We start from the raw sequence: 27,910 nt of genomic DNA, 5'->3' as shown, positions 1-27,910 counted from the left end.
TAATAATACAAACTCAAACGTGTATCCTAAATAAAATTGACCCTAAAGTACGTGTCCTATTTGAAAAATTTTCCCAAAATCTTTTAATCATTTGACAGCTATCAAGTATGTAATTGGGAGGAGAGTGTTGAATTATGGGGGTCTTTGGCACGGTTAACAAATGGCCTAGGAGACGAGTTACACCCGTTTGTGATTGAACCGTCGAAGTGGACTCAACAATGTGGCACTGAATATTGTCAAGTGAAAAGAGAAAGTCCCACATAGTAAAGTATGGCCTTGAATAGTAGTTTAATTATAAGGGTTTTGGGCCTCTCTCTCGTTATCAAGGTGTAGACTATTCATATTACACGATGTCTTCACACAGTCCCCTATTTGGGTTGGTTATGGGTTGTGGAACCTTCATAAGGAAACCATGGTCCTCCAATGGGTCCAGCACATCCACAAGGAACACAAAATGGTTGCAAACAAATTGACTGCAACTGGGCTACAATTTGATACGGGTTGCTCTGCCCAGTATCGTAGTTGATATAGGGAATGTTTGTGGACAAAAGAGTGGTCGATTTATAACAATTTGATATGGGCTGCTCTGCCCAATATCATACTCGATATAGGGAATGTTTGTGGACAAAAGAGTAGTCGATTTATAACATGTTTTGAGACTTTGAGTGCATGTATATAGTGAAACGCGAGTAAAAATCCTATATTGTTGAACAATCTTTTTTGGTATAGCTTCTATTCGATTTATTGGTTTTTTTCTAGTTTGATTGCATTGGATGTTGATTTATTTACCTAGAAAAACTAAAATCTCATAGGGCCAAGCTCCCATTAGAGCCTGTTTAAATTAATCTTAGAACTTCAAGATCGATTTCCAGACAAAGAAGTAAGATAGTATGGATAAGCAAGACCGGAACTACAGTCTACGAATTGTAAGTTGTAACTTACAAAGCAATTTGAAACTAATTTGTTTCTCTATGTCCACTTAATCAGTGCCTTGATTGGCTTCTGAAATAGCAGTGCAACAACATAGAAAAATTTCCAGCTCCAAAAGAAGGAAATCAAATAGCTACTAACAATATGTATGCTATATATATAATTAATACATACATACATACATATGTTTAATCTTCATGACAACTGCCTTGTGATCTACTCTTGAAACCCACCATCATTTTATTCAATTTCTTGTTGCTTATCCTCTCCTGTATGATCCTCATGTCCTGGTCATAGCTTTGAGGAAATGTAGGGGCAGAATGGGTCAACTTCCGAGCTAGCTTGATGGCCTCTTCAGACTGATTGATGATGTTATTGAAACATAAATATCGACCATACGATGATATGTCTTCAAAGACGCAGATGTGGGCATCCACCACGAAATTTACATCGACGGTCACCAGCACGCCGTCTTCGTACATCTCGGCCGCTCCTTTCAGATACGGATTGGTTATCGACAAATCAGGACCCATCACCAACCCTACGTTCATTGACACCATATTCAAGCTCCTGTCCATTGCCAAGGCCCAAGCTGACTTCTCTGCTAGGGTTTTTGATAGGGCATGCCACAACTGTTTGTAACCATTTCAATTTTGGAAGGGTTAGAATTTTGAAATTTTCATTATGTTAAGAGTCAAAATCAAGTAGATCTAGGAGCCAATCTAATTCAAAGCCACTTTTGGACACAAGGAAGAGGTCAAATTATAGTTTTCATGTTTGTAATTTAATTATTTGAATCATTTTTCACTTTAATTCATATAGTTTCAATTTAATTCATATAGTTTCAATTTTTCCAATTGTATCCATAGTTAAGGTCAAATTAAGATTTTTATCAAATCAATTAATGGAATTCTCCATGGAGCGCAAACTTAAAGCACTACATATGTTAGTGCAAGGCTGAAATGACCTTAGCACAATCTATGTGCGTGCAAGACCGAAATAACATTGCATGTAGGTGCCACGTAGGCATTTAGTCGATTAATTTGCAAAAATCTTAATTTGCCTTAATTGTAAGCACCAATTAACTATATATATATATATATATGTTTGATAGAATTAAAACTAAAAGGACCAAAGTAACAAATAATTCAAATTATAAGGGTCAAAATTGTAATTTAACTAAATGTTAGTAAATGCTCGCTCAACAAACGTTGATTGATGTGAATCTTATCATAAATTCCACAACAATCAACAATTTAGAGCCATCATTTTCTTTTGGTTAAATTCACACTTGGACAGTTGTAGACCCTGGAATTGTAGGATATTGTTTGGACATAATTGTAGACCCTTGAATTGCAGGGTATGCATATGGTGCACTAGTGTATGGGTCTCTCTCATTCATTTAGTTGGTTCTACGTGTATCCATCACTCTTAAGTGAGTGTGGGGACACCATGCCTTTGCTGGCAACAGATAGTTTCTCCAACTTGTTTGCTGGGCTTTGGGCCCACCACCACCCAAAGCCCATTCAATTGACAGACAACACACACAAATTTAATTTTGAGGTCGACCCAAAAAAAAAAATTAATTCATTTTGTTGTGTCTCAAATTAATGAGTTATACCTTGAAATTGCGGCAAAAATTGACATCAGTCCAGTGTCTTTCATCAAACTCCAGAGCCGTTGACTTGCGGTCGTTTCTCCAAACAACGGCTGTGATCGAAGATGTGAACACAACCTTGTCAATGGTTTCTGTTCGGGCACATGCTTCTAGAACATTGTGTGCTGCTCTCACCTCTACTTCCGCCATGTATTCCTACACGCAACATGCACAATAATAATTATTCTCAAATTCTAAACTTGACCACACTTCTAATCAAATTTTAATAAATGGCCCAAAATGTAAAAAATATTATGATGATCCAAAAATTTTATTTCTTAATGAAATAATCTAAGGGGCTGAATTTTTTTCTTGTGAGTTGTCTAGATGGAATACCAAAAATGTATTTAAAATCAGTACAGATATAATAAGTAAAAATTAATTGAGCAACTAATCTAAGTAATAGCATCTCATCTTTCTTTTAGAATTATATTTTTTTAGTTGGTTCATATATGATCTAAATGGATCACCAATAACCCACTTTCTGTTTTAAACATCGTTTGCTAAACTGTTATTAATTGAATACATATAAGTATAGGTCCCATTTGGAAAGAGTGATTTCAAATCTATTTAATCAATATTTATTGGTCACCGTTGTTAATGTACAAGTTCAACTCACCTCGTCCCCAAATAAAAGAAAAACTCTATATAGTTAAATTACTTTTTTTTTTTTGGCCAGGAATTTAGTTATACTTGAATAAACTATTACCAATATACAATATAAATTATTGAAAGAAAAAGAGGATGATGAGTACATGAGATTTCCAAATGATTGGTTGTATACTTGTATCTAGTCATTTTAAATCCAAAATGTTACATTGTATCAAGAGAATTCAAATAATATTATATCTAATAATGTTTATTATACTTTTTTAACTAATCTAACTTTATTTTAACATCCAAATCCTTTCTCTAAAAGGATTTGGATATAAATAGACCCGTATCAAATAGAAAAATAAACCCAGTAACTGAATTGACCAAGGAAGCAACAGATGCAAATTGGAATTAATAAGCAAATTAACTATATATTTTTTTAGAAACAAATTAACTATATCTTTTTTTAGAAACAAATTAACTAAAATTACATGAGTTGCTTGACGTAAATGAATGTTGTCACTCTAGCCACCGTTGCAAGTGCACAAAAACAGAATCTCCAATCAGAAAAAGCTTAAGTGCATCTCTTAACATGACTAAAGTTTATATTCAATACTTTATCCCAAATAAATGTTGTTTTAGTGCTGAGTGAAAATATTGGAGCATACCGTATATTTATCCGATGTGATGTGAAATATAACCTTCAACACTCATATTATGAAATATATGATAGAATTTATCTTGTTTATTTCTTTTTTTTTTTTTAAGTTCAGTATATGAATATCAAGTTAAAGAATTCTAAAAAATAAAAAAGAGAATATCAAGTTAGAAAGAATAGTAGGGAGAAATAATATTTTCCAAAAAAAAAAGGGCAATAATAATTAAAATAAATAAATGAGAAAATTAGCAAATGAAACTGAATTAGAAAGAGGATAAAGTGAATTAGAATAAGGAAAATGAACATACGTCATAGGTGGGTTGGTCTTGTGGAGGCTCAAAAGAATAGAACAAACCAGAACAGCCTTTCAAGGCATCAAGTATGCTCTGGTAGTCGAATGGGTCCAAATGGAAAATCCTCAGCTTCTTGTTCTCACAAGCAATCCCACCCAAATGCGATTCACCTAAACACCATACCCCAAAACAAAACAAACCAATCAGTCCAACAAATTAGCAGCTGAAAATGGTCACAATTCATGAACAAATCGAAGAAAAAACATGAAGAGAAACCCAGAAAAAAAAAAAAAAAAAAAAAAAAAAACCCACCATGGTTTTGAAGCGCTGCGTGGACTGTATAGCCCTTTTGAAGAAGCCGCTCGACGAGGGTGGAGCCTAGGTGGCCCGATGCGTCCATTACACACACTGTGTTGGATGTGTGGTGGAGAGAATTCGAAGCTGGTGCCATTTCTGAGAGATAGCGATGAGAAGCTTTTTTTTTTTTTTTTCTTTTTTTGGAAGAGAGAGAGGCTTTTGGGTTTTAAAGAGCTGGCAACATATTAGTGAGTGAGGGTGCAAGTTTTGGGTAGAGGGGGGAGTGATGTGCTTTATATACAAACGAGTAGACAGAGTAGTCCCACACGTTACCCACATCTAAGATGTAAAAAATATTTCAGAATTATTAATAAGACAAAATATCAGATTTTTTCTACTAATTTCACTATACAAAGAAAAAAAAAAACTTATTATTTGTAGTATTCAGAAAATATATACGATTATTATCTGATAAAATTAGCCGTTGAGTAGCATTTTGCTTCACGGAATAAGTTTGCTGCCAATATTATTTTCGTTCTTGTTCGGCTTTTTGGAAATTATAGGAGTTAGTAATCATAATTTTTAGGATATAAAGAGTATTTTTAAATTAGGACACATGAAATAGAGAAATAAGAATGGAAATTAAACTCAAGGATTTGTCATTCAAGGTCTTTGATTCTCCTATTCATGGACATTCCATTCTCATGTAGAAGCTACCATATTTTTGAAATGTTTTATAACACTATGAAAAAGGTATTTCATATTAATTTTTTTAATTATATGGGGGAGGTAGGATTCGAACTTATAATTAACACATCCAACGGTTACAATATGGAGGGAAAACCACTAGACCAACTAGCTCAAGAACATGTCATCAAATTAATTCTTATTTGGGCTAAACAAAGGGTAGTTTCTAGATCATGAATAAGTGTTATGTGAATAAATTATTGCATTGAGAAAAACAAAAAAAGTAGGGAAGCAATAGCATGAAGATTGAAGTTGTCTAATAATAGAAGAAGACGGGTGGCTAGCATTCAAAGAGCGTGGAGATGGGAATGGTTGGGAGGTAGTTGTTGTTAAAACTTAAAAAGAGGTAATCCGGTACACATCAATAAGTTATGGAGTTTGGTGGGAACATGTGTAACCATTAATTTGCATTCACGTACCAGACATTCACATACACCTACTTACAATAACAACTGTATAATATGTTTAATATTTTTTTTAGTCATTATTATTATTTTCTCGAACCCTGTTTTTGGAGCTTTCTGGTGTTTCCAATTTCCTCTGTTTAGCAGTTAGTGCTCTCAGTCTGACACTTGGAGCCAACAGAGACTCAGAGACTTTTTGACAGAGACCTAATTGGATTGGGTAATTTAATTCAATAATCTTTTTTAATACGCAATTTTTTTACATTTTTCAAAACTAAAATACCCCTTATATATATATATAATATATCATATGCAAACAGCATATTTGACAAAAAAATTCACCTCCACCTTCTTCATGCAGCATCCATGGAAACGACGAAAGCCGTCGAGGGCGACAACCCAAACCTGTCCCTCCCCACTTGCCTGCCTCACCACCCTCACTGGCCAACAAACCATCATCTCCTCTCTCTATCTCTCTCTCTTTCCTTCTCTCCCAACCCAAATAAAAAAAAAAAAAAGCAGCTTTTCTTTCTAGATCTAGTCAAAAAAGGACTTTTTATTACGAGGATAAATTCGACATTTCACAAGGGTTAGAAAAGTAAATTTTGAGAGAAAAAGCTCAAAAAATCTTATTTCATATTAAAAAGAGTTATTTAATTAAATTATCCATTGTGGCCAAAAAAAAAAATTAAATTATCCATTGGACTTTGCTGGCTTTTTGTGTCTAGCAGAATTCAATGTCATAATTAATAGAGAAATTTTTTACATACAAGTATACAACCACATTTTTTTATTCGACCAAAAAAAAAAAACCACATTTTACTTGCGTAATTACCAAGTTTTTCTTTGTAGTGATTTAATGGAAATTAAAGTTTTTTCTTAAATTGCAAAAGGCCAAAATTATAAGGATAAAATTGAATGAAAATTAAAATTTGTTCTTAAAAACTACTTGAACTTTGGACTCGTTTTCACTTCATCACCTAAATTAAATTAATTTACCATCTTAATTTATGATTTTTTGTAATGTCGATTTCTATCACTCTTTTCCGTTAAAAATAAGCACGTGTGTTGCACGTGACCCATTTTTTAAAGATTTTTGGTCTTTTAGCCTAAAAGAAATACTAAATGGTCTTTTTAGTTTTTTTCTCAGGTTTTTTGCCACTTAAAAAGAGCCTAAAATGGACCCCTAATAGCATTAGGTATTTCATTCAGGCCTAAAAAGACCAAAAAAACTTCTTAAAAATGGGTCATGTACAACGCACATGTTTATTTTTAACGAAAAGTGTGACGGAAATCGCCGAAGTTTGACCTTACAAAAAATTATAAATTAAAAAGGTAAATTGACCTAATTTTTAATTTAGGTCGTGAAGTGAAAACTAACTCAAAGTCCAAGTAGTTTTTAAGAATAAATTTTGTAATGCATGTAAAGTTAAGTAGTTTTATAAAGAAACTAAATAATTGTACTAAAAAAAAAAAAGTTAGTATTTTCTATAGAAAAAATATTAAAACTTCTAAGAAAATGTCCTCCTTTTAAAAAAAGAGCGGACCTGTTGGTTCATGATTATGTCTGTTCTTCTAAAAAGTCAAATAAACTAAAATTTATTAATCACCAAATAAATCAGTGCAGCATATCTAATAAAATACTAAAATAATAATATTGTTAATTAACTGTGGTGGCCTAAATAGTGATTTAGTCTGTGGTGGCCTAAATAGTGATTTAGTTATCTTAGTTCATCGAGTCCATCTCTTGATGGAGAGTTTGTCTAGGATTCCTTCATAAAGTCTAGTTTAGTTTTGGTTTGTCGAGTCTCTAAATTTGTTCTTATAAAGGGTTTGTCTAGTGTTTTCCTGACTTATTGTCCATAGAGATGAACTTTAGTTAGTTATAGTTGTTTTTTTTTTTTCAATTGTTTTTCATATTCGAGGGTACGTGCTTTCGATTCTATTTTGGGGGTGGGTGGTTTCATGATTCGCACAGAGAGGTTGTGATGGTTATGGCATGACCTCTTGGTCGTATTCCCTAACAAGCAAAGATATTGGCATTTTTGCATGAGATTCGATTTTTCTTGAGTGCTGGGTTTTCTTCTATCCTTATGGAGTATGGTGTTTAAACCATCATCTCTTGATTTCAAAATTAAGATGGAGGAGAATTTAGTCTCTGATGGGCACCTTTTGGAGAATAAGAGGAATTTGATTCAATTTTTTTAGGCTAGTTGTAGTTTTTGTAATGGGCCAAAACTAGTTGTTACTTGTTTTGCTTTACATTATAGAGATCTTACTAGTTGGGCAGGGAAAACTCTTGTATGACTTTAACAATAATTTTATTCTAATGTTATGCTTCTCATTTTTCTTCAACAAAAAAAATCTCTCAATAAAAAAAATTGGTTTTCAATTTTTTTTTTTAATAAAATTATCATTGATAGGAACTCTAACAAACTGATAAGATCGTTAGATTACCATAACACTATTCTACAATCTTATCCATAAATTTCAAGGATTTTATAAAAGGACAATACTTAAAAAAATGGTATAGTCAATACCTTGAAAGAGGTGAGCATGTCAATTAATGCAAGTCAAACTCCTTCAACTACATTTTATTTTGATTTTATTTTCTTTTCTTATTTCAAGTAACCTTTTTTTTTTTTCAACTTTAATAAATGTTGCCTAGAGTACGTTACCAACGTCATACTCATTTTATATATTGTGTTTATCTTTTTCATCACGTGATAAATGACGTTATGAAAAAGATAATTAAATAAAAAATATAGAACTGTCCCATAGAAACAGTGGCGGAACCAGGATTTAAAACTCGGGTGGGCTAAATCTCTTGACAATTTTTTTCCTAGTAAAAAAATACACATAAAATATTTATACAGGAACTTGAAAAAAAAAAAAAAAAACCCTCGACAATACGAGAGAATTTTATTAATATGTAAAAAAAGATACACCTAGTCAGGAGAGGACATATTGAACCTTACACCTCAGTTTGCATATCTATACAAACATTAATTAAACTATAAAAATTTGTAAGCATATGCTCGAAAAAATATGGCAGCAAACACACAAATTTTATATAAATTTCACCAATCATACCAACAAATTCTAATTGAAAGAAACACTAACATACTAAGTTACTAACTTGGCTAGTGGCTTCCAATAGTAGGAATAAGCAAGCTCAACAAAGCAAACATGTACAATAGCTGAAAATCTCCTAAATAAAATGCAACATAAAAATATTAATAATTTGTGCTTTCTCATTATATTAATATGGAATAAGATTAAACCCTAATCTTAAACTCTAAACTCTAAATTAAATTTTCAATTCAAATTTTAAATCAAAATTAAATTAAATATTGAAAATAACTCAAAATTATACTTACTTAGGCATGAGATTGATGGATGATAATTTGGAGATTTGTGATGAAAGAATAAAGGGGGAGCAATTTTTTTAAGGTCCATTGATTTTAACGACTAAATTTTAATAATTTTTTAGTTTATGTCCCAAAATTAAATAGCATTTTAGATTAGGTACTAGTTGAAAAGTCAAACAAAATAATAAAGTAAAAGGTATTAAAATTTACAAATATTACATTACATGCCACTACAATTAAAAAAAAATATTACATCACAAATATTAATTTATACTATATTGTACTAAAAAAAAAAATCAATCCAGTCACAACTTAAATGTGACTGTCTTGGTAAATTGAAAGAGACAACTCACACCACTATATTATGTATTATTTTGAGTAAAAGTATTGTTTTGACCTCTATTTATACTATATTGTAGTATAATTTCTCTAAAAATAATTCAATTAAGTCACAACTTAACTGTGACTGTCTTACAACTTAGATGTGACTGTCGTTCAGTCACAACTAAATTTGAAGTTGTGAGTGTCGTACAGTCACAATTAAATGTGAAGTTGAGACTACATTAGCAAATTTTCAAGATAATATAAAAGTCTCAAGGGTAATTTTGTCAAAACTTTATAAATTTTAACTAACACCCATCATATGTGGGTCAAAAGACAAAAATGTCAAATAGAAAAGGCTCAAATCAAAGGAGTCAATATATTTGTGACCTAATCTAAAAAACTACATTTAAATTTAATAGTTCAATTGAAATATTATATAGTCTTCATGCTATACCAAAAAATTATTAGCATTTGATATTTAATCCTAATTTTCTATTTTTTTTTATATGCCGTGAAAGTTTTTGAAGTTTTAAAGTTATTCTGAATACCTAATATTAGATATAGCTATGTTAGGTTAATAACTTAATTGACAAAAAAAAAAGGGTTAATAAATTTAAAAAATTTCTTTCTGACTTTCAGATCCTATTTTTGAATTTTTTCAAAGTAAAAGGTATTATATAAGTCATTGATTGACTAACTTCTATAGCTACTAGGCTTCTATATGATACATATATATATAATCACTTTTTTTTAGCAGAATTCTTGGCTAGGCTATAGCCCAGCCATGTGTTTGGTTCTGCCACTACATAGAAGTTTCTCTAATATACCCTAAAACTTTCATTATGATATTTAAGAACCCTCTTTTTATGTAGCATGACACTCATTCATGCAAAATTATGGTTAAAGTTCATTGAATAGTAATGATGATCTAATATGTTAGAGAGATCGGGATCAACATCACTCTATAACTTAGTTTATAAATTGTTCCTAGTTAAGAGGGTCATCAAATGGACATTGATGAATCCATATAAAAATTGGCATACTCTATATATGTCTGCTCAATTGAGAGGGTGGTAAGTCTCAATTGAGGCTCTTTGGCATATGCCCTCAGTTTTGTGGATGCAGAGGCTCTCTTCATCGTAGACCTCTTTGACTCCAAAAGCTCACCACTTTAGCATTCGCGTGACCCCTTTTATTGAGTAGCTCAACTTTAAACTAGGGCAACCTCATCCTATAATTTTGGAACAAGACACATGACTCTCTACAAGTTGGCAGACAATTTATGATCTTTTAGTTTGTACTTTGATTTTGAGTGTACATATGAGTAACTGCTCTCAACCACTAAAAGTAGAAATCTCATTAAGTGAAGAAAAAGGGTAACAGTCTTTTAGGATGGCTAGATAAATCCATTTAAATTTTCTTATGAGATCTTGAGGATAACTATAATGGAAAATGTAATAAGCAATTTAATAAGAAAACACAAAGATGAATAGGCCCATGGGCCATGCTATTGAACCCGAACCCAATATTTGAGGAACTTGTTGTAGAGATTCTGAGAGGCCCATGATTGCCATTCTCTCTTTGTCAGCTTTGGGGCCCAAGTTTCCTAAACTCACCCAAAACTTGTTCAAACCACCCATGATTAAGAATTTTCCCGGAAACGCCGAGAATCTGGAAGAATTGGCAGGAAAATGAGCAGTGACCCTTCAAACACACCGGGACTGGTCATCTCCACCACCGAACCCATCCTCTCATTCCTCAGCTCAGCCTCCACAGACCCACACCTCTCTCAGGAACTCCAGCAAATCGCTTCCAATCTCTCCTCCAAACCCAATGTACCGTACAGGTCGGTCCGAGCTCTCTGGGTCGCTTCCCAGGCCTCGACCCGACCCCACTTGATCCAACTCTTCTCCGGCTCCGATTTCGTCTTCACCAGCCCCAAACCCAGAGAAAAGGTGAGAAAACAGCACCGTACTTTACCCTTTTGTGGTTGGTTTGGTTGGCGAGAAAATTTTGTTAATTTTTTCCTCTATTTTCTGGGGAAGCCAAATGGGGTGTAAATTTTGTTTCTTGTTGCGTTTCAGAGTGAGGAGTTGAAGGCTAGACTTGAGAAGCTGGCAGAAATGTCGGAGAGGAAGGAATATGCAGAACTTGTGAAGGATATTACACCCAAGAAAGAAATCAATGAGCCTTTCTCTTCTTACAAGGATCAGTTGGGTTTTGGTGAGTTTGAATAGCCTATACATATATAACGTGATATTTGATTTTGTTTGTTTGAATAGCAATGCATTGAGTAAGAGCTTTTATCCAATTTTAAGATGAGGGCATAAGTTTCATTAAATTGTATACATATTTTAAATAATTTTTATATTTTAGTTATTACTTAGCCTACAGATGGTTATTAATTTTTATATGAATGCATTGGAGGGGTATGGGAGGATTACTATGAACAGATTGGAAGTTAGATGGTTGAATACATAATATAAGGATGTTGCTTTGCATTTCAAACAATCAGGTTGTTCCGAAAATCTAGAATCATGACATGTAGTGTGAGGGTAGCAGGTTTCGAATTGTATACAGAAAACTGTTTGAATTTCACATGGTAATTGAAATGGGATGATCAAAATTTTTCAAAAAATGAAGAAACGTGAAATCTATTCTAATATGTTAAAGGGATCAACTATGAGATGTCGTCTATTAGTAGCCTTCTTTGGCCTCTTTTGCATCTAAAATGTTAAAGGGACCAAAGGTATGATGTCTGTTCCATTTCCATGGGCAGGTCAAACATGTTCTAGTATGCTAACTTGTGAGTTTTAAATGATGCCATCTATATGGAAAATATGAGTACATAAAAAAGAATGTATGATTTTCTTAGTGTTTTAGTTGTTGCATTTAGCACTTATTTGAGTTTGCTGTCTTAATAGCCTTTTTTGTTTCTGTTAATGGAAGTCTTGATGTAATTTAGGTGCCTTAGTGAGCATCAAAGAATTACAGAAGCACTTGATTGATGAAATCAACTTTTTTTATTTTTTCTTTTCTGTGTATTAATGCCATACATTTTATGTGGTTAATATTTGTCACTTGTAATTACATTAACACATTAAAATTCTGAAAACCTCACTTAACAGAAGATATTAAAAAAAGCAATTGCAAGTTCTGGTTGAGGAATTTGGGTAATTGGACCTAGAGTATATAATAAACTGGTGGTAGGCAATTGGGGGGAAGGTACCGGTGATGGTTATGGGATCAAATCAGAAGCGTGTTGGATGCATGTGCACTTAATCATCAGGATAGTATGACATTACTTTTTTGAAAAATATATACTATATAATCACATTGAATTAGTTCAGGAAGCTGGGATATGTTAGTGGTCTTAGTTGAAAACTTGAAACTGAATTAAAGGCTTTGACTAGTGCAGGCTCCCTAGATGACAAGATTTGCTTCTTTGGAAGCATTTTTGTGTTGAGAATTTACTGAAATAGTTCAATTACATATTTCAGACTCTGCTTGAAGATGATTTTTTAAATAAGCTTACTGGCATATGCTTCACGACTTGCCTAGTTTATGATTTGATGGCGTTTTAACGTGACTGTTGAGATTAATTTATATTCCTGCAAATTCATTCCTCTTGTAAATAGAGTTGAGTTGTTTACTATAATTTAATGCATCAATTATTATGCTTTTAATTTTTTTTTACTTCCACTTTATTAATGAGTGATTTATATTCTTTAAGTTTCTCTCTTTTTGTCATTTTTGTTCTGTCCTTTTTCTGTTTATTTTATATTTTGCTTTGCCAATATATTTTGGATGCTTCGAATCTATAATCAGTCAAAATATTTTACAGGTTTGCATGTTGTGGTGACAATGTTTACCTGCTATTTGATTGGATATGCTGCATTCAGAGCATTGTTTAACCACAGTCCTGTGATGGTATCTTCAAAACACCATTTTCTATTTAGAACATTCTTTTCTTGTTTCTTGGGCACTGTGATATATTAGGCTATTAGCCTTGGTGATTTATTATTGGGTTATTATTTCAAGTTTTCGTTTTTTCACTTTTTCTCGTGTTTTTGAAGCAATAATGCTAGAGTCACCAAATTTGTGGACCAAATGATGTGTCAGTACACATATCAGTGTTTTATCTATTAGAAAAAAAATGAGGTTCAGAGTGAGCCCAAATTTGTATAAATGAAAAATTGTCACATCATTTGGTGAACAAAATTTGGTAAACAAATTTGGCAAGTGTATTAGTACTCTTATAGAAGTTGATGACACTGTTATATTCTCGTTTCAGAATGCTGCTGGAGGCATTCTTGGATTGGTCGTTGGCATGCTTGTAGAAACACTTATATTCATGATTAGATCTTCATATCAAGATCGTAGATCATCTTCTTCCACATCCAAGCTGAAGAAGAATCAATAGACTTGGTCTTTAAAGGTTGTTTTTTTTTCCCAATGTTTTTATTGAAAGTTGTAAATCTATTCTTATTGTAACATCCTAAGTACTAAAGATCTGGACAATATAATGATAGCAACCATATATTCACTATCCATATTAGCATGATTGTTAAGCTAGTTAGTGACATGTATCAGTTAACAGAGAAGTAACAAATTGTTGAGCTGGGAGGTTGATTAACAGATTAGGACAAGCTTCCAGTTTAAGGCTGGTTATGAATCTACCAAGAATAGCATAACGGTGTAAATGAAGTGTTTAACAAAGAATTGAAATGGTTTCTTCCTTTCACTAAAATGGGATTACATATATTCACTCTCATTTGTAATGGCCCTGCATAGCCAGCCGTACATTCGAAGTTCATCTTATTCTGTTAACTAACCTCTCAGCTGACTGGCAAGTTGTTAACAACTTCTAGCAACTAAAACATGCTACTTAATAGCTTAACAACCATGTTAATATGGATACTGATTCGGGTAATGATACTCACATGTAAGGTTATTTTTGACTATCTTATTTGAATGCGTGGTTAGGGATGGGAGATTAGCTTTCATCCACTTTCATTCTTTGATGTAATTTTTTAATGATAATCTAGGATTTTAGTGTCTATCTCAGATTATTTCACAAGTGTTTAAATGGTTTTGTTGGCCTCTGTAAATAAGGTCATTGTGTTCCATTGTTAGTAGAGTTGATTATTGAATAAAGTAGAATTTCTCTTTTAATTTTCTCCCCTACTTTCTTTCATAATTGATTTCTCTTATCTCCCTATTGGTACTACATCAGGATGACTCTTTTCACTTGAAAAAGTGGTGCTAATTGTAGTCTATTGGTACTCTTCTGTGATGTGTTAATTGTAGTCTATTATCTTGAAGTTAAATTTTGTCGAAGAAACGTAAACAGAAGATGTGAATTGTCTATGTGCACTCGTATACTTGAAACCAGGTACATTGTTTTTACATACAGTCATAAAGAGCTGTCTTTCAGTTTGATTTTCTGGAAGCCTAGCACTTTGGATACTTTCTTGTACTGCTGAACTTAGCTTGTGGAGTTTAGAGCGACAAGCTCTCACTGTCTCACATTCTAGTGCATGTTTATATGATGGTGGAAGATCATGATCCCTTGACAAAATAAAAAATAAATAAAGGGAAAGTTGAGATTACCTACTGAATCACAAACTTTTTGAACAAACATCGGAAACTAAATTATATATAGGTTTGAATAGGGGTGTGTTTCGGCCGGATCGGATCGGAAATAGGGTGTTTCAATTCCAATCCAAAAAAATTTGGAATGGAATTTATGTTCCAATTTCCATTCCAAAAAATCGGAATTTCAACATCTCATTCCGATTCGAAATTTTCGGATTTCTCGGAATTTTCGGAATTTTTCGGAATATAACATTTTCGGAACTTTTGGATAAACATTTGAAATTTTCGAATAAAAAATCAGAATTTTCACATTTTCATAATATTTTTTAGAACATGTTCGGATTTTTTTTCATAATAGTTTGGTCTCCCAAAGCGCATCAACAAAACTCTCTGCTGACAAAATTCTACATTTTGTCGGTTCAACTCACTTGTTAGAAAAAAGCTTTCGTCGGCCACCTCAATCGGCTATTAGCTATTGTATCTTTTCATCGGCATCAAATTTTTAGGCGCGAACTAATCCCATTAATGTACGGTATATATTATGTATGTTATAAGAGAAATAAATTATGTATGGTATATATTATGTATGTTATAAGCGAAATAAATTATGTATGGTATATATTATATATGTTTAATGGTATATATTATAACACACATAATATATAAGAGAAATAAATGTCACTATGAATGTATAATAGGCTTAATAGCACATATCTTATAGGTGGGGGATTAATCTTTGGACCTTATCCAACATTGTTAGAATAAATGTCACTAGTAGATACATGTTACTCATATATATATATCATGTTTGAAATTTTGAATATAATAAGCTTAAATATTTAGTAATTAGTAATTACAATTGGTGGGATATTCCAGTTGGAACAACTATAGAATTGCCCCATATCTTCAATTCCCCTCCCTAATAAAAAAAAAATAGTAATTACATGTACGGAAAAATGTGGGTGTTTGTGTTACCAACTTACCATTTATGTTATTATGATACACATATATTTATAATGTACATATATTTATATTAATAGTATTAGTCATCTTTTTTAAAATATATGTTATATGTATCATACTAAATAAATGATAAAATATATAATATTAATATAAATATGGAATAAATTGGCATAATTTCGGAAATATCGGATCGGAATCGGAATTTACATAAACATTCCAATTCCAATCCAATTTTTTTCGAAATTTTCGGATTTCGGCATTTTCGGATTCGGCATTTTCGGATTCGGCATAAAATTGGAAATTTTCGGATAGGAATCGGTCGGATTCGGATTTTCCAATCCAAATCACACCCCTAGGTTTGATCCACTCATTTATATGTTTGAACAAAAAATGTATCAGTTAAATATAAGATTACTCGTTGCTTCATACCCAACTTAATAGAAATAGAATTGTCAATGGATGATAAATTTATATTAGAACGATAATGATCGATTAGGAACGATTAAATTCGTTGAGAAACGCTGAAATATAGTTCCTACATGTCATTAACGAAAAACTAGGCCTCTATGCTAAGTAATCAATCATTTTGCACTGTTAAAAAAGAAACATTACTTTTGTTGTCCATGGGACATACCGATTTGATACATGTTGAAAAGTAATTGCGACCAAACCACTTCCAACATATGATATACTTTATGAACATAAGTTGTAAGAGCATTTTTTGTTATATTGGCTTCCCGATACACGTGTTGTAAATCATGAAAATTTTCCGTAGTTTTGGACAAGACATGTATCCCATAAACTATATATCCCAGAGGTCGGCCAGCCGTTTAAGTTGGGCATATCCTTCTTTCGTGTCATGTTTAGGCCAACCCATATAGTTAAGACCTAGGCCTAGCACAGCCCGCGGGTCATTCGTGCTCTTGTCGTGCCTTAAACGGGCCGGCCCACAAGCCTTTTTTATTTTTTATTTTAGGGTGAGAATACTAATCTTATGATATTTTTTCTTCTTTATAATTAAATAATAACATTCTTTTGCATGGAAATTGAATATTCTTGTTGAAAAGTTTTTTAAAAATAGAAAAAACAATGTTAATAAATAATAATGTTATGCCTAATTCGGGCTCATTCGTGCTCGTGTCGTGCCTAATGAGCTAAAAACTTCGGCCTGACCCATTTACTCGTGCCATTCTCAGGCTTGTCCAGCCTGTTTGACACCTCTAGGTCAGTTGAAGAGCTTCTTTGGTGGGCTTAAGCCCTAGTCTTGGGCCCCTTGGCAACAGCCCCAAGCCCAATTAATGGCTAGCTTATATGTCAAGCTCGAAGACATTGCAAGCTCACTAAATTAGGGCGAATGAGATAAAAGGAATGCTAAATTACATTTTCGGTCTATGTAGTTTTGGTCAAGTTCTACATTGGTCCTTATAGTTCAATTGTGACAATTTTACCCATGTAGTTTCATAGTGATAGCAAATCGAGGACACATTTTTTATTTCGTCAATTTTATTTGATGAAAATGGCATATGAAGCGTGGGTAAAGGTATTTTAGGCTTTTAGATGGTTTAACTTAATTGTCACTATTTAAAATCTTGAATCGTGCATGTCATATATTATTTTTGTTGATCAAATTGACTAAATTAAGCATGGATTGCAATTATTAAGAAATTTCCAAAATTGACACAATTGAATTTTAAGAACTGAAGTGAAACTTGATTCGAAGTAGAGAGATTGAACATATAGTTTAGCCTAAAAGAACGTTCACCCAATATAGGTAAGGCCTAAAGCCCAACACTATGGTACGGTCACAAATCACAATTAACATGGTTCTTGTTCTTCAGACCCACCATGGTCAAGGTTGAATCTGTTTGCTTTTCCACAAAAATAGAATCCAAAAAAAAAGAAGAAGAAAAAATCATGTTTGCTTAATTAGGTGGGTCCATTCCAATTCCAAATGTTTCTGCCACATGGCCTAAACCTAAAAGTGAGAAATTGTCACGTGGCATCACATTGGCCGTATTTCTTCGATATTTTTCCGGCGGCCATATCCCACCGCCCTCCTCTTCCTCCCTTGAATACTGAAGTCCATGGGCACCTCCTTCGCCTACACCACCCTTCCTTGTCGCAACTCGCAACTCGAATTAAGCTAAATCCCTATGATTAAAAGCCCTTTTTCATTTTTCTAAGTCGAGAATGTGTTCATCTTCTGGGCACAATAGTTTCAATAGCTAGGAGGAGGTAATTTTTTCTGCTTATGTCATGAAATTGATGAAAATTAAGGACTGCAAATTCAAAAACCCACTTGCCATTAAAGTGTTGAACCCATATTTATAGTTGTGAGCAATGTTCTTGGCCTTTTGATGTTTGTTCTTTTCAACCAAACAGAACATCTGAAATTTTTTACAGGTGCATTCACCCTTCAAATTAATATGTATCTTTCATTGTTAATTTCCAATATGGGTAGGTGTTAATATATAATTAAGAGTATGGAAAACAGAGAACCTATAGATAGTGAGAAAATTAAGAATGGAGAAGAGATGAGCTGATGAGGTTGAAGGAGATGGAAATGAAAGAAAATAATGGGTTTTGGTGTTTAAGCTCGTCCGTGCGTGATGAGAAACAGAGGGAGTTTGATTGTGAAGAAGATGAAAAACCCATTCCATTGCAGATGGTCAGTTTACGCAGTTTACAAATCAAAAATTTACTAATCCCCTTCCATTCCCTCACAAAACCCATATGCAAAGAAAGCAAGTGGTGTGTCGGAAGAAGAAGAGTCAAAATGGCCGACTGATTCTTATTGTTTTTTATTATTTTAAATAAGTTAGCAGATAAGAGTCTAACATGGGGTCACGTGGGGCAGGTGGCCCCCACCCCAAGAAGTGTTTCACTGTATCAGGAATGAAATGGATTGGGACGAAAACAACAAAACAAAAACAAAATAACAAGAATAGGGCAGAGGGGGATGGACCCTAATTTCTGCAACCTCATCAAATTTAAGCAAACTAAAAAGTCTCTCACATAGACACGTACCAAAAAGAGATAAAAAAGAATAAAATTAATTAATAAAATAAATAGTGTAGCAAAACAGAGACTGCCAAACCATATGCGGCCTTCCTGTTTGGGACGTGGTATTTAAGTTACTTTCCAGTTTTCAGCATAGCCTAGGAGGGAGTGGACAATTTAGGATGTGGTGCTGTCCCTCTCCATATTTGCTATCGGGATCTCACTATCTCAGTATTAGAAATCTATGGATGCCCAACTTATTTTGTTACTGTTTTACAATAGTAATCTATCTTATCTATATGCCATTACTAAAGGACTACAATCCATGTATGTCCGACAAATTTATATGCATGTATTTGTCCAAAGAAAAACTTAGGTGCAACTTCTTCGGTGTTTCTAATATTTTGTTAGATAATACTTAAATATGAGGATGTCTTCATTTTAAGAAAAGTGTGAGCAATTTTGTTAGGAGCTCATATCGAAATATAATTCTATGATCCAAACTATTTATTTTCTTTAAATAATCATATAATATTATCCATGCAAAAATTTAACCAATTTAAAAATTATTTTTGATTATTATTGTAGTTATTTCTATGTTTAAACATTGTATTTATCCATTTGTTGGTGACAATTATATAACTAAACGAATTTGGATTTTGTTGAATATTTTTTAAATAATTTTTTATGATAAATATAAAAAATAGACTGTTCGAATTTGTTAAAATACATTGTAGAAGTAATATGACAATGATATTTTTACTTTTCCCAAAATGAAGGTATCCTCATTAAAATTTATCTGATAAAATTGTGTCCATTAATTATTACGGTCTGACCACAAATTCTTTCTGTAGGATGTTCGTTCTTTAATTAAAGAACGGATATGAGTATTTCTATGACATTTTGTAATTTTTAGGCCATTTTTTACAGGGTTCAACATGTTAGTGTATAGGGTTCTATATTTTAGGGTACAAAAATATTGTTCGAGGTTATAGTTTAGGTTTTAACTCTTGAGTTTTGGGCTACGCCCAAAATTTGGGAGTTAAAACCTAAATTCTAATCGAGGAACGAGAATTCAAAATCATGAGACTTAAAACCAAAAAATATGTCTCGATTGATGATTTATACTCTAATTAATTAAATCCTGCCAAGTTTAAGATCAAATGGTGAAAAAAAAAAAACCATAAAACATATACGTTCGTTCTTTAGTTAAAAAATGAACGTCCTGCAGGGAGAATTTATGAGGGTCTAACAACATTTAATCTTAACTAAAAGCACGCAAAGCCCCATTCTTATGTAGCGAGCACCCAAACATAACATGTGGCCACTACTTAAAAACTAACTTGTAAAAGCTCTGAAGAAAAAGAAAGCAAGTCCTAAACTAAAGAGCAAACAAGAAAGAAGAAATCTCCGCAATTGAAACTGAAATTGAAATTGAAACTAACCGCGATATACGACTAGGTCTAAATTTGCCAATCACAACAAACAATCAAAATCAAAGAAATATACCTATGAATGAGTAAATTGAAATCAGAAACTTAATTCAAAACAAAAATTAAGCATCAAATCGAAGCAAAAAAACCTGAAACTGTAGCCATTAATGAACATAAACATCAAAATTAAAATCACGAAGAACAAAGTGAGAGCAAAGAAAAAATCGCGAAATCAAAACCTACAAATCAATTAATTGAAATCGGAAACTAAATTGAAAAGAAAAAAATCACAAAATCAGAAGCTACAAATTAATCAATTAATTAAAATCAGAAACGAAATTGAAAACAAAAAATCGCAAAATCATAAATGAAATTGAAAACAAAAATTAAGAATCAAGTCGGAGCTAAACTAACTGGAAACTGTAGCAATTGATTAACAACAATATCAAAATTGCGAAGAAGAAATTGAAAGCAAAGTAGAAAATCACAAAACCGAGCTAAACAAACAACCGAAAAATACGACCCCTTCGAGAAAGTAAATACACTCAACATAAAATAACTACAACACTAGGAAATGATAGTATTGTTAAAGATACTTTATTAAAAGAAGAAAATAACTTGCCTGTCCCCATGATAAGGACAAGCTGGTGTCACGGCAGAGAGAAAAAAAGAGAAGAAAGAGAAGAGAGAGAGAGAGAGAAAAAAAAAAAAAAAAGTCAATAAGAAGAAGGTGTGGATGTCACCTCTCCCTATCACTGGGATAGGGAAGTTTCTCTCTTAAGAAAATGCCACCTGGTGCTTTAAACAAGCTCCCTTACCACATTTTTAATTTGTTACCTAATTAATACATTTAAAAAAATAGATGTATTGTATGTTACAAAGTATAATTGTCAATATCATATAGTAATTTATTCAAAAAAATTTTGTCACGTCATTTAGTGAACAAGAAATAACTTTGTTTTAAAATAATACATATAATTTAGTGGACTTGGATCCAAATTTTGATAAGGTTACTCTAATTTTATAAGTTTACACTTTTTCCTAATTTTTATACGTTGATAATTAAACAAATAAAAGAAAGAAAAAAAAATGAGTGGAAGTGTACGAGTGTGGAATCGCTACCCTTTTGATAGCTACAAGCCTACAAGCCTACAAATACAATATTAATGAGAAATAGTGTGGCCTTATCTACTAAAAGTCTAAAACCAGTTCGTACTACTGGGACCCACCCATAATCTTGTCGCGACTCCTGCATTTGGCAGCCCCTTGGTTCGTTCCCCCATATCACGCTCTTCCCGCCGACTCCATCGGAGTGGCCTACTCAGTAGCCAAGCTCACGTGCACTATTACACGTGTCTCAATCTCGTACAATCCCAAGTCAAGTCCGTCAGCGCATCCAACAGCCCAGAATCGACTATATATATATATATATTGACGCACCAGTACTAGAAAGTAGAAACCAGAAACTCTCACTTTGCTCAAGTCTGAAAAAGTAGACAGAAAAGCTTCGATGAAAGCAGTTGTGATCCGAACTGGTTCGATCACTGGTTCGACTCCGGTCCACCCCGGTTCACCGAGAGTGTCCATATCCCGAAACGACTCGCTGTCCGGCGTTTTCTCCCGCTCCAGAAGCACAGTCAGCTCTCCCAGGATCTCTCTGCATTTCGACGTCAATCGCGGCCGGAGAGATAAGATGATCCGCCGAGCTCTGTCGGAGAGCGACATGCTGCGATCGGAGGCTGAGGTTTCCGGCAAGTCACGGGCTTTCCAAGCAAAGAATCAAGCCGGAATTTGGCCGGAAAGTAGAATTCCGGTGGAGGAGGAACGGTTTTCCGGTGAAAGTTGCAGAATCAATAATACCTCTACGGTGGAAAAAGTGGAGCAGAGGAAGATCGGAGCGTATTACCGGGAGATGCTGAAGTCAAATCCCGGCGATCCACTGCTGCTGAGAAACTACGGCAAATTCTTGCACGAGGTAATATATAGTTAGTAATTGTGATTGATCATTGAAATCATTGATAACTATGAATAATTATAGAGAACTGAGTGTGATTTTATATGGAATTGAATTATTTTCAGGTGGAGAAGGATAGTGTGGGAGCTGAAGAGTACTATTGCAGAGGCATATTGGCGAGTCCTGGAGACGGTGACTTGCTGTCGTTGTACGGAAAGCTGATTTGGGAGACGCAAAGAGACGAGGACCGAGCCAAGTCTTACTTTGATCAGGCCGTTTCTGCTTCCCCTCACGATTGGTATGTTAATTAATTATGCTATCTTTCTCTATTTTTGCATTATAATTTTAGCTGAATTGATTATCTATATATCAACTGTTTTCTTGCTTGTTTGGTTGCTTAGAAAATGCAATGAATTCATATTAAGACCATTTTGGAGTTTTTACTTTATTCTGTCCAGCTTAAATCTTTCCAATTTGGTTCATGTAGTTACCAAAAATGTTTGCACTGTCGGTTCAAGTTGTTAAATCCTTTGATTTTCACTCAATTTCAGTGTCCCTAACACGTCCACGAGGCAAGAGCATTTAGTCTTCTTCGATACTTTCGAAATCAGTCTGAACTTTAGAAAGATTTCAAATTTGTTGACATCATAAAAATAGACTAACATGCGGCATGCCTCCTCATGTAATAGACACATGAACTAAACTGATGAAAAATCAATAAATTTGAAGATAGCAAATGATAAGGTGAAAAACCATGTTGACTTTAATTTAATTGTGAGCTCCGTCAAGGAAAAGGTGCCAGGCGTTTTGCCCAAATTGGAAGCTCGCATGTTCTTTTCTCAACCATAGTTTTCTTGTGAACCAAACATATATCAAGACCGGATCTTTTTTTCTCTTTTCAAGTTTGCTCACCTCACTTTTTCTGGAAACATAAAGAGTAAGAAGAAAGTTTGTGCTTGGTCAATGGTCATATCCATGTTATTTATATTATCGGTTTAGCAATTGATGCAAATTAAGTTCAAATTCCGTGGTTAATTAGTGTGTATGTGTGTATGCAGCATGGTGTTGGGTTCCTACGCACAGTTCATGTGGGAAGCAGATGAAGACGAAGACAACGATGAAGAAATCAACAATAACAACACTCAAGTCTTATCACCGGCTCTGGTTCCTGCGTTTTAGCCGAAAAGCTTTTACTATATTACTAAGGTCGTACTATATGAGAATAGCTTTTACTGTGAAATTAAACCAATTAACCCCAAGTCTAAGAAATAAACAGCTATGGAAGCTCTAGCTAGCTAAGTGAAGGGTTCTAGTCTACTTCAAGAAGATATGAGATATATAAACGAGAGTGCTTCTCTTTCTCTGTGTGTTTATTTATTTCATTTGCTTTTCTGCTTTCCTTGTAAATTTTTATTAACTAGTCTAATACTCTAATCTAATCTTTATCCCTATTCTGCATCTTTATCAGTTTTTATGTATAAACTTTTGTTTTGCAATGAGGGCCCCAAGCCCAAACGAGAGAACTACACAGCTACAAATTTAGGTATTGATAGACCCTACATAATTAGTTGTGTTAATTATAGTAGCTTTTGAATAGTGGCTATACTTACTATGCAACAAACAACTAAAAAAGAGCATAAACATTACACCTTTTATATTTTTCTTTCATAAAACATGTTGAAAAATCATAAATCAACATAAAACAAAAAGATTTAAGCTTATGAAGTCAATCCTAATTTCAATAGTCAGAAATCATTGCCATTGTCTAATAGTAATTATCGTCTCACAAAAATTCAAGCTTATTGGTATAATACCTCCAAATTGGTGACTAACAAACTCCAATCTAAAAGGCCCACACGTGCTTCCAAATCGACGGTCGAAAAACTCTAGTCTGGAGGCTGGCTAGGTCACACTAGCCTCCATTATGGCTTCAACGATGGGTTGTAGTGAAGAGAAGAGAAGAGAGAGAGAGAGAGAGAGAGAGAGAGAGAGAGAGAGCATAACCACGAGAGAGAGAGAGAGAGAACCACATTTTTTTTAAAAGGTCGGTTTATAATTAGGTGGACCTTTTAAATATTTGGAAATATTAGGTAGGTTTATAGCTAATTAAGTAAACTACTTTAAAGTCTATTTTATAGCCCTTAATGAGAACCAAACCCATATAAAAAGTTGGAATGATGAATGGTTCTACTTTTTACAAATAAAGCCTACGTTATGTTTTGTTTCGTATTTTTTGCACCAAGCGTTCGGTGGGGTTTTTTTTTTAATGGAAAAATTGCCACTGTCACAATTTATAGGGTGTTTGCGTAATTTGAATAGCTACTGTCGCACAATAACATTAATTGCTACTGTCTAACAGTGACAATTTCAAAGCGCATAGAAGTATTTTGCCGAGATCTCTGCTCATTAAAGTGGACCGGTCAATCACCGTGTTTTTGCAGGTGAGTCGGCCAATTAGGGTATTTTGTCATTTTGGACCTAATTAGATAGACCTTTTTAACATTTTCAAACATTAATAGACTTAAAAAACATTTACCGTAAAATATACTTTGTTTTTTAATTGCTTTCCAATAGAGGCTAGAAAATCGTTGCAAGAGACTTTTGTCTAAGTGGGTTGGGTTGGTTTTTTTATGAAGATAACTGCAGAATGAAAGGGAAGGGAATTAACTTTTTAGGATTCTAAAATTGGGGCTACTTTCTTTTCAAGAAATACGTTCTCTAGGTTTATTTTTTAAATTTGGGAATAAAATCTTTTTTCTTAAATTTTAATTTAAGTTTTGTAAGATTTTAAAATGTTAATTTTTTTTTTCTAAGATCTTATGTGGCAATGAATTATGATATGTACATATTTAACCAAATTAAATATTCTAATTGAAATGAAAGTTCATTTCATTATGGCACAAAATTTGGGCACCCTAGCATTAAAGTTTTTTTGGTCAAGACCCTAGCATCTATTGAACTGAGATCAATAACTATATTTTTTAAATATTTTTTTACATACTCAAATAACATAAAATGTAAAAATTTAATTACATTAAAAATTATTCCATTAAAATGGTCTGGAAGAGATTTTTAAAAAGAGACCAATTTTGGATATATATTTAAAAATTTCATTTCATTCCCAAGATTTATATTTAGATATTCTCAAAAAAATTGTATATTTAAATAATTTTCAATGTTATAAGTTTTTTTACAAAAACAATAAGGCAAAGGGAGTAGTAGAGGATGCTCATTATTTACAAAAAAAATTAATATATAGGCAAATGTCTCATTGTGAAGGCGTGCATAATCATGCATAATATAATCGTTGAAAATGAGTACGACTCGGACCAAGAGGATGCTCCAAATCCTAGGATGAATACGATCCAACCGACGGAGGATCAAGTTTTACTATTGAAGCCCCAGAATTGGGAGGACATAGAGGAACGCTTGATGCTCTCATTGATCGCTATGATCATGTTAGAGTGGACACTATTCACATGCAATTACTTGAAAAATGATCTCATTGAACATCTTTGGGAGTGAAAAGGATTAGGATATGACTAGTTTTTAATTCTAAGTTTTTAGTTCTACTGGTTTTATTTCTATGTTTTTAATTCTATGTTCTATCCAAGGAACGAAATTTCAAAAATTTCGGCGGAATTTCGCAGAAATTTTTTCGTTTTTTGGGGATCCCGAAATTTTATCACAGATCCGTTATTTTTCAGAAAAATTTCGACGAGATTTTGAAAATGCTCCAAGCACATTTTTGTTAAATTTCTCTAAATTTAGGCGAAATTTCGCTGAAATTTGGCGTAGAGACCGAAGGGAGGCAGAGACTGGAGGGAGAGAGGGCCGCCGTCACCGGAGGGAGAGAAGAGATCGGCAAGAAAGAGGTCGCCGTCGCTGGAGGGAAAGGAGATCCGGGGAGGAGAGGAGCTCCGGAAGAAAAGGAGATCGGGGAAGGGGAGGGAGAGGGAGGGAGAGAGAGGAGAGAGAAGAGATTAGGGAGAGAGGAGGGAGGAGTGAGGGGGGAGGGAGAAGTGTTGTCTGCGTGAGAACTTTTTTTTGGTCAAATGTCTGCGTGAGAACTAATGGAAGAGAAAAGAAGAGAAAATGAAGGCTGGAGAGAGAAAGGGAAGATTGGAGAGCAGAAGAGGTCACAGGCAAGGAATAAAATTTCGGGTTTCGAGGAAATTTCGATGGAAATTTCGATGGAAATTTCGACGGAAATTTCGAAAATTTTTAAATTTCGACAAAAATTCGACGGAAACGATGGAAATTATTATCAAAATACGGAAATTTTGAATGAAACTTCACAATATGTTTATTTAACATATTATCTACTACATTGATAAAAAACATTGAAAAAAACCAAATTATATGGTAGGTTTCATGTGATATGTGATGAATATAATGCGCGCTGGAGGCAAATACTGTTAAAAAAATGCTTCACTAATTAATAATTACATAAATTTGATTAAACAAACACCTCAGAGGTTGTGTAATTTATTTCCAGTTTTTTATAAATGAAAAGAACTTATCACAGCTTTGGATTATTGTTGTTGTGCTTATTTGAAGTTATTCAATTATTACTTTCTTTGGGAATTTCAAGGACGAAATTCTTATAAGAGAGATAGATTGTGAGACCCCGTATTTTTTCAAGTTTTATTTTAAAAATTTATTTGAGAAATAAACTATTTTGAGTTAATTTTATAATTTTTGTTTTAAATTAGTTTGACCCGTTTTTTGACTTTTCGAACTATTGGACTTTTGACTTCGATTTGTGACTAGTTGGAAAGGTCTCGAACACACGAATACATAAACGTAAACTGTGCATCGATCGAAGCTATAGTTTAAGATATATGAGCATTTAAAATGAGTTTTATAAATTTTTGTAAATTTATAAACATGAGTTTTAAAAACTCAAAATTAAATTTTTTATGTTAATTTCTCTCTCCCTCATTAGATCATTCACGTATACTAATAGTTCATATCCTTAACTAACTTTAATGCATTTTTGAAAAATTTTCTCTAAAATAAACTATAGGCCTCACAAAACATGTGTCACTTGGCTCACACCTAAACCCATCCTCACCGTCCATTCCAATCAAACTAATCAATCAAGGCTGTACGAAGCCCTAGCTTCTCAGCCCCATCGACAACAACACCAGCTCGTTTGACGGAGTCAAAGAGCGGCAAGACCCTGAGGCGGTGGTGGACCGGTCTGGAGAGCTCTTGGGCGAGGTCGATCTCGACGGCGGTGACTCCGATCTCTCTGAGGCCGAGGCCCAGCTTGTCGCCGACGCGAGAGGCGACCTTGGCGTCCCAGAAGATTTGGGAGCGAGGGAAGCGGTTGAGCTTGGCTCGGTACTGGGCTACGAACTATTGCTCCGAGGAGGACGCCATGGCTATGATTGAGGAGCTGCTGGGGTTCGTCACCTGGGCTGTGATTTCCAGACTGGGTATTTGAGATTTTGAGCTCAGGTTACTGTTACAGTGGTAGGATGGGTATTTGAGCGAAATTTCGTTAAATTTCGACGAAATTTGAGCGAAATTTCGCTCAAATTCAAAAAAACTTGCTGTTGGGGCATTCGAAATTTCGAGCGAAATTTCGGCGAAATTTCGAATATTTCGCCGAAATTTTTCGAAATTTAGTCGAATTCGTGTTAAAATTTCGGAACCCCTAAAAAACGAAATTTTCGGCG

The 27,910-nt window shown here is 33.6% G+C and overlaps 3 protein-coding genes across 3 annotated transcripts; 2 read left to right on the top strand and 1 right to left on the bottom strand.

Annotated features, from left to right (window-relative positions):
* Nucleotides 1-865: 865 nt before the first annotated feature.
* On the bottom strand, nucleotides 866-4,682 carry LOC147273462 (cinnamoyl-CoA reductase-like SNL6). Its single transcript, XM_086257563.1, has 4 exons — nucleotides 4,445-4,682; nucleotides 4,148-4,302; nucleotides 2,552-2,743; nucleotides 866-1,562 (listed from the first exon to the last, which is right to left on the bottom strand). Exons 1-4 carry the CDS (start codon nucleotides 4,581-4,583, stop codon nucleotides 1,119-1,121), a joined length of 930 nt encoding a protein of 309 aa, XP_086113689.1. The 5' UTR covers nucleotides 4,584-4,682; the 3' UTR covers nucleotides 866-1,118.
* A 6,269-nt stretch (nucleotides 4,683-10,951) lies between these two features.
* Nucleotides 10,952-14,444, top strand: LOC147273461 (ER-based factor for assembly of V-ATPase). The gene is made up of 4 exons (XM_086227446.1): nucleotides 10,952-11,230; nucleotides 11,360-11,498; nucleotides 13,120-13,205; nucleotides 13,570-14,444. The coding sequence occupies exons 1-4, from the start codon at nucleotides 10,967-10,969 to the stop codon at nucleotides 13,696-13,698; spliced, it is 618 nt and encodes a 205-aa protein (XP_086083572.1). The 5' UTR covers nucleotides 10,952-10,966; the 3' UTR covers nucleotides 13,699-14,444.
* A 7,291-nt stretch (nucleotides 14,445-21,735) lies between these two features.
* Nucleotides 21,736-23,683, top strand: LOC147273460 (Tetratricopeptide repeat (TPR)-like superfamily protein). The gene is made up of 3 exons (XM_086227565.1): nucleotides 21,736-22,244; nucleotides 22,349-22,521; nucleotides 23,282-23,683. The coding sequence occupies exons 1-3, from the start codon at nucleotides 21,780-21,782 to the stop codon at nucleotides 23,400-23,402; spliced, it is 759 nt and encodes a 252-aa protein (XP_086083691.1). The 5' UTR covers nucleotides 21,736-21,779; the 3' UTR covers nucleotides 23,403-23,683.
* Nucleotides 23,684-27,910: the final 4,227 nt, after the last annotated feature.

This window comes from Dryas octopetala, chromosome 9 (genome assembly GCF_963921425.1).
Source record: "Dryas octopetala chromosome 9, drDryOcto1.1, whole genome shotgun sequence".
Lineage (NCBI taxonomy): Eukaryota > Viridiplantae > Streptophyta > Magnoliopsida > Rosales > Rosaceae > Dryas > Dryas octopetala.
This window is presented reverse-complemented; position numbering and strand designations above follow the sequence as displayed.

What these genes read in the sequence shown, in the direction of transcription:
- LOC147273460 (XM_086227565.1), top strand. Translation starts at nt 21,780, where the DNA reads ATGAAAGCAGTTGTGATCCGAACTGGTTCGATCACTGGTTCGACTCCG. An exon ending in ACGGCAAATTCTTGCACGAG is followed by an intron (nt 22,245 to 22,348) that starts GTAATATATAGT and finishes AATTATTTTCAG; the next exon opens with GTGGAGAAGGATAGTGTGGG. An exon ending in TCTGCTTCCCCTCACGATTG is followed by an intron (nt 22,522 to 23,281) that starts GTATGTTAATTA and finishes GTGTGTATGCAG; the next exon opens with CATGGTGTTGGGTTCCTACG.
- LOC147273461 (XM_086227446.1), top strand. Translation starts at nt 10,967, where the DNA reads ATGAGCAGTGACCCTTCAAACACACCGGGACTGGTCATCTCCACCACC. An exon ending in CAAGGATCAGTTGGGTTTTG is followed by an intron (nt 11,499 to 13,119) that starts GTGAGTTTGAAT and finishes AATATTTTACAG; the next exon opens with GTTTGCATGTTGTGGTGACA. An exon ending in TTAACCACAGTCCTGTGATG is followed by an intron (nt 13,206 to 13,569) that starts GTATCTTCAAAA and finishes TTCTCGTTTCAG; the next exon opens with AATGCTGCTGGAGGCATTCT.
- LOC147273462 (XM_086257563.1), bottom strand. Translation starts at nt 4,583, where the DNA reads ATGGCACCAGCTTCGAATTCTCTCCACCACACATCCAACACAGTGTGT. An exon ending in AAGACCAACCCACCTATGAC is followed by an intron (nt 2,744 to 4,147) that starts GTATGTTCATTT and finishes TGTTGCGTGTAG; the next exon opens with GAATACATGGCGGAAGTAGA. An exon ending in ATTTTTGCCGCAATTTCAAG is followed by an intron (nt 1,563 to 2,551) that starts GTATAACTCATT and finishes GGTTACAAACAG; the next exon opens with TTGTGGCATGCCCTATCAAA.